General features: G+C 50.3%; 1 protein-coding gene across 1 annotated transcript in view; it reads right to left on the reverse strand.

Annotated features, from left to right (window-relative positions):
• Positions 1 to 382: 382 nt before the first annotated feature.
• The window catches only part of LOC116873076 (guanine nucleotide-binding protein subunit alpha-14-like), a 34,244-nt gene continuing 19,080 nt past the window's right edge, over positions 383 to 15,546 (reverse strand). Inside the window, exons 4-8 of the mRNA XM_032866723.1 lie at positions 8,178 to 8,332; positions 5,654 to 5,782; positions 4,192 to 4,321; positions 1,290 to 1,443; positions 383 to 626 (exon numbers count right to left, since the gene is read on the reverse strand). Of these exons, the coding sequence (XP_032722614.1) occupies positions 436 to 626; positions 1,290 to 1,443; positions 4,192 to 4,321; positions 5,654 to 5,782; positions 8,178 to 8,332 (759 nt within the window). The 3' untranslated portion in view covers positions 383 to 435. The remainder of the gene's footprint in view (positions 627 to 1,289; positions 1,444 to 4,191; positions 4,322 to 5,653; positions 5,783 to 8,177; positions 8,333 to 15,546) is intronic.

The following is a 15,546-nucleotide window of genomic DNA, read 5'->3' on the forward strand; positions in this document are numbered from 1 at the left end:
CCCCCCCAAAAAAAAGCTTCAAACCCAGTAACTTTTAAACAACGACAAAAAAAACGCCACCCAACTTAATCCTAGAAGTCTCAAGGCATGATCTATAAATTAACAGACCCTTCTGTTATAGGTTGTGTTAAGGACTATTATTAAACACCCTTTAACTTAAAGCATCAACACAGTAAATCACAGCGGCTTTTAAAATTTCTATAAAATACCAAATTCAAAACTTACACAAAATCTCATAGCCAAAAGTCAAGAAAAGAAATAGAAAAACACAGGCTTTGAAATAGTTGGCTAAACTCCAGCATCTCACACAGTCCATCACCCATCCCTGGGGCCTGTGCTGCTGGCCTGGTGGGTGACGTCACAAGCAGTGGCAGATAAAAGGGAGGAGCTTGCAGATCCTGTCCTGCGGGATGGGTGAGGCGTGGGCGGCAGCTTCTAAACCAAGTTGAACTCCCTCAGGTTGAGCTGGAGAATTGTGTCCTTCACAGCCGCGAACACAAAGCGGATATTCTCCGTGTCTGTGGCACATGTGAAGTGAGAATAGATGACTTTCTCTTTGTCAGGATTCTGATCTTGGTACAGCTTCAGGATAAAGTCTCTGGCGGCTCTGACATCCTGCTTCGGTCCTAGTCAAGAGTGCGGGGACAGGAATGAAGAAAGCGCCTAGAGCCCAGGTCCTCCCCACAGTCAAGGTCCATGATACTCCTGTCCTCACATGGGATCCTTCTCTGAGTGATCTTACGCCTAGAGAAGAGCTTACCCGGGCCCCTAACTTCTTTTATAGCTCATAATGAACCTGTAAAAGAGACTTTTAAAGGGCCCACTGCTATCTAAAAAGTGTACTTTAAAGCAATTTGTTGAAAAACAGTGACCCCATGTTCTGGTTTGGGCCACTCAGGCAGACAGAAGTGGACTAGGAGCAGGGGAAGGAAGAGCACAGGACTGGGACTGGACCCCCAGGTCTGATGTTACAGCGTGAGGGCTCTCGCCACATGGCCGATGCAAGTGAGGAAGGCCAGGGGAGCACCGGGGAGGTGCCCTCGAGTGCAGATTAGGGTGGGGGGAGCATGAGCAGGACTTCCCCAAAGACGATGTGCCTGATCTGGGTCTTGGAGGACAAGGTGGAGTTCACAGGGTTGGCATGTGTGGAGGGGCTGAGGCAACAAAAGAACCGTGCACCTGGAGCCTCCATGGAAAAGTCTGTTAGGGGCAGATCGGGGAGGCCCCTGAGCTCTGTCAGTAACGCTGGTCAGATGCCAGGGAGGTCAACAGGAGGGACACTAACTTACCTGTGTATTCTGGAAAGTAGCTAATTAGATGAGAGTACATGATTTTCTCCTCCAAAAGATCCTTCTTATTTAAGAACAAAATCACAGAGGAGTTCAAAAACCAGGGATAGGTAATAATGGTTTTAAATAAGGCTTTGCTCTCCTCCATGCGGTTCTAGTGAGAAACAAAGGACTTAGGGTTAATAAAGAAAAATAATACTTTGGAAGCACCAAGCCAGATTGCTGGTACCACCCATGTGTCCCCTCGCCCAGCTGCCACACCACTCTCCATGCTGAAGCTGGTAAGCACAGGGCACCCCCGAGCCCCAGGACACCAGGCCTTGAGCTTCTCTTTACCCCCCTTCCGTTCTTTCAAACACCCCCTCCTGGGTCTGTTCTCCTGCAGCACCCCAAATAAACACACAAAATATAAGGCTTTTGTGAAACTTGGAAAATGGTTCATGCCCATATTTGGCAAAAAAAAATTTTTTTTTTTGGCAAAAATTTTCTGTTAAATTATTGGGATTACCAATTGCGAAAATGCATAATATAGACCCGAGACACCCAATGTAATTGGGGATGGGCTTCCAGCCACAAGAGGAAGGGTCCTCTGGGACTGATGCTACTGAGCCCCTTCCCTGGGCCGCACCCTACAGGTGGGTAATACAGGTGAGGTCTGCTAGAGGAGCAGGGTCCCCATTTTATGGATGAACATACTAGTGCTCATAAATTTAAATTAGGTCCCAAGTCTGTGTAATAGTAGGATCTGGTCCAAATTATGTAGAAAAAGAGTAAAAATTTAACAATAGACATTGGCAGGAATATATCAAATGTTCCTAATTTAGGGAGAGTACCCAGGGCACACAGAAATCTGGTGACAATAATTGTTCTAGATTGTACTCTGAAGTGTTTTTTTTTTTAGTCAGCTCTGTGGAGCTTGAAGTCCTACCCTGACATCAAAGCCACATGCCCCACCGACTGAGCCAGCCAGGCACGCCTGCTCTTAAGGATTTCTAAGAGTAAAGAAATAAGAACTTCCCTTTATAGAGGGCAGCGGTCAAAGACATGAAAGCCTTGCACACCCGCTCCAGAGGAATAAGTCTGTCTCCCTGCAACTCCTGCATACCTGGGCCCATTCTTCTATGTAGCACATTCTTGGCAGTTAAGATCTGGAATTCGTTACCTGACAGGTAACCCCTCAGTTTTTAAAGCTTTAGAAAAACTTATTATGGTCTTATCAATAATGGTCTACAAGAAAGTTGACCCTTGAACACCGCAGGAGTTAAGGGGGCTGATCCCCTGTTGGAAATGTACATATAACTTTTGACTCCCTAAAAACTACTAATACCTTACCATTTACCACAGTCTCACCAATAACAATTAACACATTTTATGTTATATTATATTATATTCCATATTCTTTATGTTATATTCCATATTCTTTCACTAAAGCTAGAGAAAAAAATGTCATGAAGAAAATCCTAAGGTAAATACACTTTTACTGTACCATATTTATCGGGAAAAAAGCTCATGTGTAAATGGACCCGGGCAGTTCAAACCTGTATTGTTCAAGGATCAGCTATACATGAAGAAACAATTCCTGTAAGCCCAGCATACACATCACATATCTACCTGCAGGAGGGCGAGTCTGGAGGGGAGTTCCTCTCCCAAATACCTTGTGGCTTTTAGGAGAGGAGAAAATGTCTAATTTGTAAGCATACTTGGTTGGGGCATTGGTCCCTTCTGCCCCTGAATAATCTTTTGAGTTTCCGGAGAAACATCATTAAGTAATCCTGAGACAAATTTGGAGCTCATTTTTCGTATTGATAACTTGAAGCCTTCTCCTTTTTTGTTTTTGAAAAAAATGTCCCTCCTGGAAAAGCTGGGTGGCAGCCAAGATTCTTCTTTGTACAATGAGACCAGTAAATGGGCTAATCCTCCCCTAATTAGCTAATGTAACTCTGCTCCTCAGAGAAAAGCCTGCTCTCGAGAAATACAAAATATAATTTGTTCATAGTTACTGCCTAATCCTGGGCAGAATGCTTTACTGGTTTACTACCATGACCTAGAAGGAAGAGACATTTTTCTGCAAGATCAGGATGTCTCGTGCAAGGCTGGGGAAAAGACAGGGGGAGGACAGTGGTATCGCACAGCCCCACCTCCCAGAGAAGGGACAGCGACGGCTGTCCTCGCGCTCTGGGCAGATGTGGTTGCTGCAGTCCCCCACAGCTGGCACTACAGCAGCTCTGCAGAGGACGCGGAATGCCTGGCTGGGGAGTATCAGAACAGCTTTAAGCATCTCACACCACTGCTTAGCTCAGTTAGGACCTCATTTGGAAGCCCTGTGGAGAGAGACCAGGAAGCCTGTTCCCACATGCTTATGAGAAAGAGCACTGCTCAACTTTGGCTGTGCACGAGCACCTCTGAGGGGCTTGGCAAAGATACCGCCGACTCAAACCCAAGAAATACAAATCTCTACTGTGACTTCCAAAAGATGGTCTTTTCTGGAAACTTCCCGGGAGATTCCAATATGCATGCAGCCAGGACTGAGAACCAGTGCTTTCGGGACGCTCTACCCTTGGCACCACCTGAGATCCCAACCCAGGCTCAGCCCACCCCCACCCCAGCCGCATGAGTCTGCAGTTGGACCCACGTGCCAGGTTCCTCTTAAAGATCCCCAGGGAATTCCAGGCCAGTGATTCTCAAACTTTCACGTGTATTTGAATTAAAATACAAGTTCTGATTAACTCAGCGTGGGTCAATTGGGCATGCATTTCTAACAAGCACGAAGGGGATGCTGGTCCTCTTAATTCCACAGGCTACACTTGGAATAGCAAGATAGGTTTTGTTCTTGAGGTTACACTAACGCCAGAACAGGCCGGCTTCTTGCAAACACACAGCTGCCCCTCCCCACCCAGCATACCTCATTGTCACACTCAGCCAGGACCTGGTCGTATTCACTCAGCGCAACCAAAAAAATAATGGAGGTGACACTCTCAAAGCAGTGAATCCATTTCCGTCTCTCAGATCGCTGGCCACCAACATCTACCATCCTGTTGGACACAAACACAGAGCATCCAAAGGTTAGAACACATGGCTCTTTGGAGATGGACAGGAATCCTATGGTGCAGGTCGGCACTCCTTAGGATCTTCGATAGTGTTTGAGTGGAAAGGGGCTTAAGACGCCAGTGTTGAAGCACCGCTGCTTTTGGTGGAGAGGGACCCTAGGTGCTTCCTAGTGAAGGAGGCATGGAACGTAAGGGGGGTTACTGGAGACAGTGCCGTGGCGGTCACTCGGGGAGCCTGCTCGGGGACGCCGGTCTGGAAGCAGCTGCATTCGTCTGGGCAGAAAGCACAAGCATCACGTAAGTGTCCCTCTAAGCACTGTTGAGCGCCAGGCATCAGACACGGGAGGGGCAGAAAGGCAGGCCCTCTTCCAGGCCCCCCAGTTCCGCCAGCTGCCTCCAGGCCCTCCCCGCTGCCTCTTTCCCACGCTCCTCAGACTCACCCACCAGTCCACATGATGTGGAAGCCACCCCTTCTGGGCTATAAGACCTGGAAGTCTCCCCCGTCCCCTGTGGCAACCCGAAGGCTCTACCCGGGGCTTTGGGAAAAGACTCAAGGGAGTCAGAGCCCAAAGATGGCGTGTAAGCTCGGACGCTGCAGGAGGCAGGCGGTTTACAGAAATGAGTCAAGTGGGTCTCTCCAGAGACGAACAGCAGGCAGCCTCGAGAATGCTCGGGCCCCGGCTAGAGGCTTGACCGCTAGGCAGCTGCAGGCAAGCAGCGCCGGGCAGAAGTGCAGGCCCCCACCAGCGCCTCAACCTTTCAGGAGCAACCAGGGATCAAATGTTAGCGAAATGGGCCAGTTCTTAAATACTGACTCAAAAGTGACTTAGAAAACACCAAGGGGGCCACAGAGAATACAGCTGGGGACCAGATTCAGGGTTCAGAAGTAGCTGGCAGCACCGATTCTAAAAAGCTCACAGTCATAAATTCATGGGGACCCAGATGCAGATTTTCAAGGGGCTGGACCAGGGGGCTCCCCAGTGCCACGATGCTCCAGAGGCCCGGAGATGAAGTGGGGTTCACAGACAGGACCTAGGCGTGGCAGGACCGACTGGTGTCATCTCCGCCGATGGGGATCAAGGGAACGAGCGGGTATAAAAGTGCCCTGAAATGTTCTGAGACTGTTCCAAGGGGAAGAGGAAGGTGAGTTCCTCTCTGATCCAGGACTTGAGACCCCTTGTCGTGTTACACAGAGATGGAGAGGGTCAGACGCCTCTAGGAGACAGACCCCTTTGAGGAATAACACACTTAAGAATCCCTCCAGGGACTTCCAAGGCCACACAGATTGGGAGGACGATGTCAGGGAGACAGTCTTACCGAAAGATGATGTTTTCCAAGTCAAACGGATACTCGATGATGCCGGTTGTGGGCACTCGGACGCGAAGCACGTCTTGCTGTGTTGGCACAAATGACGGCATGGCGATGCGGTCAAGGTCAGTCAGGTAACTGCGATGTCAGACAACAAGGCACCAAGACTCATTTTAGACGAAACGTCCACCCTACGACTCCCAGCACCCCCACGGGGTTCACGGGTTCCATCCGAGCCCACCTGGAGAGCTGGTGCTGGACGGTCTCCCCACCCCCCGCTATGTTTGGGAGAGAATATGGATCAGAAGCTTCCATGAGTCCCCTGAGAAATCTGGGAATAATGCCATCTCTTCCTCCAGGCTCTAAGCGTTCCCTCTCCCTGGCCAGTGAGGGAGCCAGCGGGTCAGAAGGAAAGGATGTTGGGATCTGGTCTCTGACCTCTCAGCTGCCTTCCTCCTTCAAAGCCCACCCCCCTCCCACATTCACCCCCACCCACGAACATTATAGAACTGAGATGCTGTTCTTAAAGTCTTTGCTCAATGATTCTGAGTTTCTACGAAAGTACAAAGGTATAATACAGGCCATCTCAAAGTTCTTTCAAAATACCAAGATAAAGTTTACTGTTTATTGGGACATTAAACGTCTAAAATCAGCCAACACTAGTCTCGGATTATTTTTGGCTGCAGAGTAAGATTCCTAAACTGAAAACAAATTACTTTTTCCGTTTTCTTGTTTTTTAACTTCAAGGCCATTCATTATACAAGGCATTTTTGAGTAAAAGAACTGTAACCCACGCCCTGGCCAGCGATGGAGGGGGTGCTTCGGGGCGTCCTGCCCAGCGGCTGCTGAGCGAGGACCTCAGAGCGCGGTGCCGAGCAAGGGGCATGAACGGGAACCGAGGGGGAGCTCAGGGTGGCAGGCGGGCCGTAGTCACTGCGCGGCCTTCGGTACAGGAAGCGAACCACCCTCCATCGGGCCGTCTGTCGCCAGAGGACAGAGAACACAGGTTGGCCCACAGCAGCACACATTGAATTCTTCTGAACTGAATACTTTTCCCGATAAGTAGACAGCTCCGGCACGGCTGTGACCCCCGTGGACCTGGGCTGGGTCATGCGGCAGTTCCCCAGCTGGGGCAGCTCTCTGTGGGGCAGCGCGGTCCCCCCAGCCGTTTCCTACATTCCTCTCAGTGCACAAGCCCCAGTTCTCAGCGCTCTGCCGCGCTCCACGCAGCTCCAGAGCCTCCAGGCGGCTCTTCCCAGTGACTCCACGTCCAGAGCCCCGGCCACTCCCCAGAACATTCACAGAAGCAAAGGACACTGGGTGGCCTCAGGGAAGGGCCAGAGATGCCCTCACAGACGTGGAGTTGTCTCCCCCTCCACAGCGGTCCACAGCTGTCCACCCTCCTCCCTGGGACACTGCCTACCTGCCTTCTGGCTCTTTCCTGAGCCGATCCCAGACCTTCTTGGGGCTTCTTTTATTTCCTTTTCCTCCTTGGCTGCTCTACCACACCTAAATGTCCCTGTAATCAGATTGGTTGTGCCAGCCTGGGGTAGTAGCCCGAAACACTCAGCCTGGCGCTAGCACCAAAGGGAGGCCACGGACAGCGGAGGTGAGGCTGCGGGTTTCCTCTCCTGCCGGCTGCCTTGTCCAGACGATCGGGGTGAACTGGCCCCCCACACCAGCTTGGAGGGCAACAACATCCCCCAAAGGGAAGGGGAAGGGATTCTGAGGCCTTCAGAGGCCGGGAGAGGACGCGGGGCAAAAGGGCCAGAGCTGAGCTCCAGAAGCGGGAAGAACCGCCTCTTCAGGCAGGAACGTGACCAATCCATTTGTCCAGGGACCTGCGGACAGAGGCACTGCCTCTGGAAACTCTCAAAGGAAATTCTGTGGTCACCTTGCGATAATTTGCATGCAGGACCATCTATTTCCTCTTACTTTAGGGTTTAATGATTTAAAACCAGAGCTTTATGAATCAAAACTATAGTGCGGGGGTCATCCCAGGGAGTCATTAAGCAAAAGGCTTGTGGACTGAATGTCCTCCCCGTGCTGGGCCTGCAAAACCTGTCTTACCCACCAGAGGGCAGCACCCGATCAGACCTGGAGCAGGCCTATTGATTTCAGATTTGAGGGCAACCATTCCTGCCGTCTACTGATCAGGAAACCAGAAGGCAGAGGGATATGGTGAGGAGGAAAGGAGAAGCCAGAGGCAGTGGTAGTCTTTACTCAAGTCACAAGATTTCAGCGCCACAGATGAGATGAGCTCCCTCCAAAGGACCTCACATTTGGCTGAGCTTCTCGTTGAATAAGAGAGGCTTAGAACACAGCAAAGAAAGGTGGGTATGGACAAGGACAGAGATCGGGGGGTCCACAGCTTTTAGCAAGCGGTAAGACACACACCAAAGTCAGAGGGGGATAGTGACAAGCAGGAAGGGGGTAGTGTTGCCACGTGCCCACATTTTACAGGCCGCTCCTTTCTCCCCAGTGAGAGGCTTCTCTGAAACAGGGCCACCGTGTGCCTGGGCTCTGCACTTACTATTTGGCCGAGTCTGACAGCTGGTACTCCCTTCTCCTGTCGTAACACTCCTGGATTCCTGGGTCCTCCCAGAGCTGCTTGATGGCCTCCACCTGGTCCCTGGACAGGGCGCAGACCTTTTCCACTTCCACTTCTCTGATTAGCTGGGCATTTTCCTGCATGAAGGAAAGAGAACCTGTCATTGGGCGAAGGAAAGGAAGCCACCCCGTTGGTGACATGGGGACAAGACTTCCCCAAGGGAAGTGGCTTAGGGCTATGGATTAGGGACAGTCTCCACTCACGCGCAAACCATGCAGCGGCAGCTCCCACCCATGTAGACGATGTGGCTGCTTCACTCAGGGAGAGCCACAGAGAGACCTGGACCTATGGCTTTTGGTCCTATCAGCCTCCAGGGGCCAGTACCACTGGCATTTGGCACCCATCGGTGAACAGAGAAACCTAAGAGCCAGGGATCATCGCTGTCATTTGAACATCTGCATGGCAGACAGAGCAGTGTGACCTGTTCTCATTGTCTGGGCGTCTCAGGGTGGGGAGGCAGGTGAGGCAGCAGTGAGGGCGGGCCTGGGCTGCAGAGAACACACAAACACTAAGATCACCAGCTAGCTGGGTCGGTCGGCTCGCTTTTCCACTCCCTCCCCCGCCCCCTTTTTTTTTTTTTAATATAACTTAGTAGACTTTATTTCTTAGATCAGTTTTAGGTTCACAGCCAAACTAAGAAAGTTCAGAGAGTTCCCATACCGTCTGCTTATTCGTCATCAGACATCGCTGATAAAACTCCTTCCCATTTGGAGAACCACTCCCACTGCAACCCCTGCCCAAGTCAATTATTGCTTTACTACTGTATTTGTCATTACTATCCTTCAATAACTATTGCTCTAATACTCTTCTCCATTATTACAGTACCTAAGATTACTGTGGTCATTATTACTATTCTGTCAGTTACCGTTTATTGCCCACTTCCTGTGTGCCAAGAGGTGCACACACATTATCTCATTTAATCAATGTAAGACTAGCACAGGGCCAGAAATCTTGCCAGACCTTAGCAAATGAAAATGATATGGTTGGCGTACATCCTCAACATGTCCATGTCTTGGTCACAGAGATCCAATACCCCATCCCTTGGCTGCAAGTTGCAGAGACAAGGGAATCCAGCCTCTCCTCTGCTCCCCCATGCCGGCCGCGTCTCCGGGCAATGACATCATGCAGAGCTGGCTGTTCACGGGCAGCTGTGCCCTGCTTGCTGAAGAGGTGCTTCTATCTTGTGTTATTCATCCTCATTAACAATCCAACGGGAAGCTGGAGAAAGGGGAGATCTTAGAGATTTACTTGACTTGGGGCAAAACCGAGGGCCCTGATGAAACCAGCATGACTTTGCGTCCCTCTCCATCAAGAGTGGCTATTAACTCTTCCCCCTGGACTGTGGGATCCTCGGCAGGGAGAGGGTCCCCGTCGCAGAATCTCAGACGGGTCTTGGCAACGTGGGTTGGTGGGAAACGCCCTGGACCGGGAATAAGGAGCCCGAGTTCTAGTGCACTTGGGACTTGTAAGGACCTCAGCAGTTCCCTATCTCCACATCCTCATTTGTAAAAGGAGCCAAAGACTTTCAAGGCATCTGGTTTATCAGTTATAAAGTATTACCCAAATGTAAGCAACACCAGCCCTATTATTGTGACAGATGCCTAACACTGTTGGCAGAAAGAGGACACACTGACGGCCTTCCAGCCACGACTTCGAATCCTGCCCACGAGCACATCTGGCATCCCCTGCCCAATCCAAGCCAGAGAGCGCGCGCAGCCCAGAGAAGCTGGACAGTGTGTGCCCGGAGCCTCGGGGCTGGCTTCCTCACGCTTCCCTGCCTGCCTCCGCTACCCTCTTCCTCCCGAATAGGATCAGATGGTCTCTCCCCACCCTGGGCTTGGCTCTTCCCTCGGCATTGAAAGGATCTGTTTCCTTCCTCGTCTCTGTAACGAGCCAGTGTCTTAACGCTCCCGATATCCCAGAACCCAGTGCAGTGGCACGGGCAGCCCGCAGACATGCCACCCATACACCCGCCCATCACTGGAACACAGAACATTCCGAGAAAGTAACAGCCGAAGAACGTGAGGGCAGGTGATGGCAGGTGACGGCAGCCTGTGCCGGTCCGAGCAAGAGCACAGAGGAGCTCGAGGGCAGGAAGGGCTCTCCCAGGAGGAAAAGCCCTGGTGATTGCTGGCCAGCCTGTCTTCCTCACTCTGCCCCTGGCAGGCAGAATCCTTGCTTCTGGGGTGCCTGCCTCTCGTGCTGCTCTCCTAACTATGACTTTTTAAAAACTTATTTTTAAAGTAATCTCTACACCCAGAGTGGGGCTCGAACGCATGACCCGGAGACCAAGAGTCGACAGCTCCCCCTACATGCAACGATTACGTGATTACATTCAGCTCACCTGTGGAGGGGCAGCCGGGTGAGAGAGTCCCACCTTGCTGAGCGAGTACAATGAGCAGAGACGCCCCGCCACACCACCCTGCATACCCAGCTCGAGCGAGACATCCTCTTTCCTTATGTGTTCCTGCAGCGTAACCGACGCTATCCTGACCGCCGCACGTCGCAGTGGGTAGGCCCAGTATTTGCCTCTTCCAGGAGGGAGCAAAGGGGAGCCAGGGAGGTATCCCTGAGGAAAGCGGGCTTCGCCACGGGGATGCGGGGTATGGATGCTGGGGAAAGACGGCCCTGAGCCTCCGGGTAACCAGCGGGGCTCAGCCAGGAGAGCAGTACCCAGTGACGGTTCAGCCAAGTGAGGGACAATGCAAGGACTCTGACTTGAAGAAGAGGGGACCACGGTCTCCTTAGAGACTAAGGTTTCTAAGGAGACTGCGGTCCCCCTAGAAACCCAACAACTGGGAACTGGGTTTGGAACCGACTGAATTCAAGGAAACCAGAAGTACTCCAAGTTCAGAGCTCTCCTCCCAGCTAGGTCTCCCACCTGCCGAGGTGGTTCTTTTTCAGCTTATTTTGAAATAATTTAAGACTTGCAAAAATGTGGGGGAAATGGCACAGGAGTTCCTCTCTGCCTTTCGAGAATGCCCCCGTGTTGATAATTTATGACCACGCGTATCATCCATCCCCTCGCTCCAAATGTGTGAGACACACAAGCGCACACACACACACACACACACACACACACACCTTCCCCCTGAAATATCTGCGGGGAAGTCGCAGATACAATGCCTCTTCGTCACTAAAGACTTCAGTGTGATTTCCTCCAAACAGGACACAGGATTACAATGACCAAAATCAAGAAATTAATATTGACACAATATTGTAATCTCACCCTGAGACCTTATCCCGAGTTTGTCAGTTGTCCCCTCAATGCCCTTTATCTGCCCCATCGAGGGTCACAAAACACATCTACTTGGCCTCTACTTATCTGGAAAGGTTCTGTGGTCAGAAGTGGCTCGCTCACCGCGATCACGGTATGACGAAGACACAGATAGGAAGACGGCGGGTAGGGAGCGTGCCTCCGCCGAGGCCCGGAGACGGTTCCAGGAAAAGAATACTATGAAAGGCAGGTTGCCATGAGGAAGAGAGGGACCTGTTTTTAAATAAATTTTATCGGCATGTGACTTCTGTACACTGTGAACAACATCTGTGTGTTATAGAAAGTGGGGTTTTGGGCCTATTTTCCTGTGACTTGGCTATATACCTCCCCGCACAGCAGGAGCAGGGGGGAGTGTGACGAGTGTGTTCACACACCGAGAGAGTTCGCGCCATCTGAGAGCTGGGCGGGGGCCGGGGGGGCATGTGTGTGGAGCAGCTCTGTGTTAAAAGGGGCTCCTCGCACTGAGGGTCTAAAATGGCAATGGCAGGAAGACCCTGAATTCCCCTCCTGTGGGACACACCAAATCTACACCAATTACAGGGCAATTACTCCAGATGAAAACGTGAGGGCTGGAGCACGGGGTGGGGCGGGGGGTGTCCTCTGTCGGTTAAGCCTCTACCTACTGATCTCAGCTTGGGTATTGATCTCGGGGTCATGAGTTCAAGGCCCACGTTGGGCTCCATGTTGAGCCCCATGCTGGGTGTGGAGCCAGCTTAGAACAAAACAAAACAAAGAAACAAAAAACTGAGGGCTGGCTGAAAGGTTCTGCACAACAAAACTAGGGAGACCACACAAAGAACAGCAAGAGAGCCAGAGCCAAGGTAATGAGGGAACCCCACCCCCGACACTGCCAACAGCAGTGGGGACAGACGGTACTGGGGGATCAGGAGCAGATTTATCTGCCCTGGGACACACAAAAAAGCTGCAATTTAAAAGAGCAACGAGTTATAGAAATCCAGCCTCCACAGAAAGGCGGAGAGCTGTTGGAACGCTCTCCAGGGGGAGGGGCCGGTGACCATAGTTGATATTTGCCCTCCACTTTGATACCAAGACAGGAGCAAGCCCCAGGCCTCCAGCCCATACCAGCCCGAGCTGTCGCACGAAGGCAGCGTGAGCACAGTGCACCGTGGAGCACCCTGGGGTTGGCACTCAGGATGGCTGCAGCCTCCACGTCAAGGGGACACAGGCACAAAGCCCACTGGAACACTCCAGACCCGTCCCACTTTGGCCCCAGGTGGCTTCCTAGAGCAGCCCCAGCCCACAGCCCTCTGGGAGCTCCTGGCTCATGTCCACTTTGTCTCCAGCTGCCCCGCCCCCCGCCTGATACAGTCCCTGTGCTAAGTGCCGCGATGCTCTGGCCCATGCCTGCCTCTGTCCCCGCTGTGCCCCCCACCCCTGGGCACCCTGTGAATAGAGCAGCCTAAGACTCCTGGCCAGTACCCTGCCTTTGTTCCAGCCACCCTTCAGGGCGCTGCCTACACATACAGCCCCAGGACACCCCAGCAAGAGCCATCCTCAGCTTCAGTCATCCCACCAGTGTGCCCACCCCTCTGGACACCCCAGGATAACCTTGCTTCCACCCACTTCAGCTTCAGCTGTCCTATCAGGACACCCCTGCATGAAGCACCCAGGGACCCCCAACATATACCCTATCTTACTCCAGCTGCCCACCAGGGCACCATCTGCACAGAGAGCCCAGGGACAGCTTGTACCCACTTCAGCTACAGCTGTCCTGCCAGTGTGCCCTCTGTGTGGAGAGCCGGGATTGTCCTGGTTTCTGCCCACTTCAGCTCTGGCCATCCCACCAGGGCAGCCCCAGCACGGAGTACCCCAGACCCCCAGCCCACATAGACACAGCTCCAGCCAGCCAGCCCAAGTCGCAAAACACACACAGTCTACAAAATTTATGCTCATACACAAGACCATTCCTTCAAGTTAAGAAGTAGCTCTTTGCCTAATTCATAGAAACACAGAAAAACAATCAAAATGGGAAAGCAGAGGAGTATGCGCCAAATAAAAAAACAAGACAAACACACAGAAAAAGAACTAAGTAAAACAGAGATAAGTAATATGCCTGATGAATTTAAACTAATGATTGTAAAGATGTTCGCTGGACCAGAGAAAAGAGTGCAAGATTTCAGTAAGAACTTCAATAAAGAGAAAACATAAAAAAGAACAAAGTTGAAGAACATAATAACTGGGGAAAAAAAAAAACCAACACTGGAGGGAATCAACAACAGATTAACAGATGCAAAAAAACAGATCAGCAATCAGGAAAGCAGGGTCATGGAAAGCACCTAAGGTGAAGAGCACAAAGAAAAAAGAATTTTAAAAATGAAGATAGGTTAAGGGATTGCTCAGAAAACACTGAGTGAAAAAAGATTTGTATTATATGGGTCTGAGGAGGAGGAAAGAGAGAGGGAGGGGCAGAAAACATATTTGAAGAAATAACAGATAACTTCCTTAAGCTGGAGGAAGGAAACAGACATCAGTTTCAGGAAGCACAGAGAGTTCCCAACCAGATGCACCCAAGGAAATCCACAACACATAATTTAAATATCAAAGGTTAAAGATAAGGAAAGAATTTTAAAGGCATCAAAAGAGAAGCAAAAACTTCTGTACAGGGGAAACCCCATACAACTATTAGCAGATTTTTTTTTTAAGATTTTATTTATTTATTTGACAGAGATCAGAAGTAGGCAGAGAGGCAGGCAGGGAGAGAGAGGGGGAAGCAGGCTCCCTGCAAGCAGAGAGCCTGATGCAGGACTCAATCCCAGGACCCTGAGATCATGACCTGAGCCGAAGGCAGAGGCTTTAACCCACTGAGCCACCCAGGCACCCCTATTAGCAGATATTTTCAGCAGAAACTTTGCACACCAGAGGAAGTGGCATAATATATTCAAAGAGCTGAAAGGGAAAAACCTACAATTAATAATACTCTATCTGCAAGATTATCATTTAGAATTAAAGGCGAGAGAAAGAGTTTCCAAGACAAAAGTTAAAGGAGCTCCTCACCACTAAGCCAGACTTACAACAAATGTTAAAGGGGCTTAAGTGGTAGAGAAAAGGCCATAGCTAGAAGAAAATTATGACTAAAAAGATGTAAAAAATGACAACATATACATAAAACATGGAGGAGGAAGTAAAAAGGGCCTTTCACAATGCATTTGAACTTAAATGACCATCAACTTAATATAGACCACTATACACTTAGGATGTTATATATGAACCTCGTAATCACAAACCCAAAACATATGATACACAAAAAATAAGAGAAAGAAATCGAAGCATAACATTGTAGAAAGTCACCAATCACAAGGTAAGAGAGCAAGAACAGAAAAAGGAACAGAGGCCCACAATCAACCAGAAAAGTGAACACAATAGCACGGCAGGGTGAAATGGACTTAAAAAAAAAAAATGAGACCCATCTATATTCTGTCTACAAGAGACTCCAGACCTAAAGACACATATAGACTGAAAATGAAAGGCTGGGAAAACATATTCCCTGCAAAAAGAAGTAGAGGATAAAATCTAGGGTAGCAATACCTGTATCAGACAAAACAGATTTTAGTTTTTTAAAGATTTATGTATTTATTTTAGAGAGGAACCATGCTCAAGTGAGGGAAGGAGAGCAGAGAGAGAAAGAATGTCAAGCAGATTCTGCTCTGAGTGTGGAGCCTGATGTAGGGCTTGAGCCCACAACCTTGAGATCATGACCTGAGCTGGAATCAAGAGTTGGCCACCCAACCAGCTGAGCCACCCAGGCAACTCTGGACAAAACAGATTTTTTTTTTTAATTATTTTTATTTATTTGACAGAGACACAGCTAGAGAAGGAACACAGCAGAGGGAGTGGGAGAAGAAGCAGAAGCAGGCCCCCCACAGAGCAGGGATCCCAACGTGGGGCTCAATCCCAGGACCCTGGGATCACAACCCGAGCTGAAGGCAGATGCTTAACAACTGAGCCCCCCAGGTGTCCCCGGACAAAACGGATTTTAAAACAAACGCTGTACCA

Source organism: Lontra canadensis, unplaced genomic scaffold (genome assembly GCF_010015895.1).
Source record: "Lontra canadensis isolate GAN:19392208 unplaced genomic scaffold, GSC_riverotter_1.0 scaffold31, whole genome shotgun sequence".
Lineage (NCBI taxonomy): Eukaryota > Metazoa > Chordata > Mammalia > Carnivora > Mustelidae > Lontra > Lontra canadensis.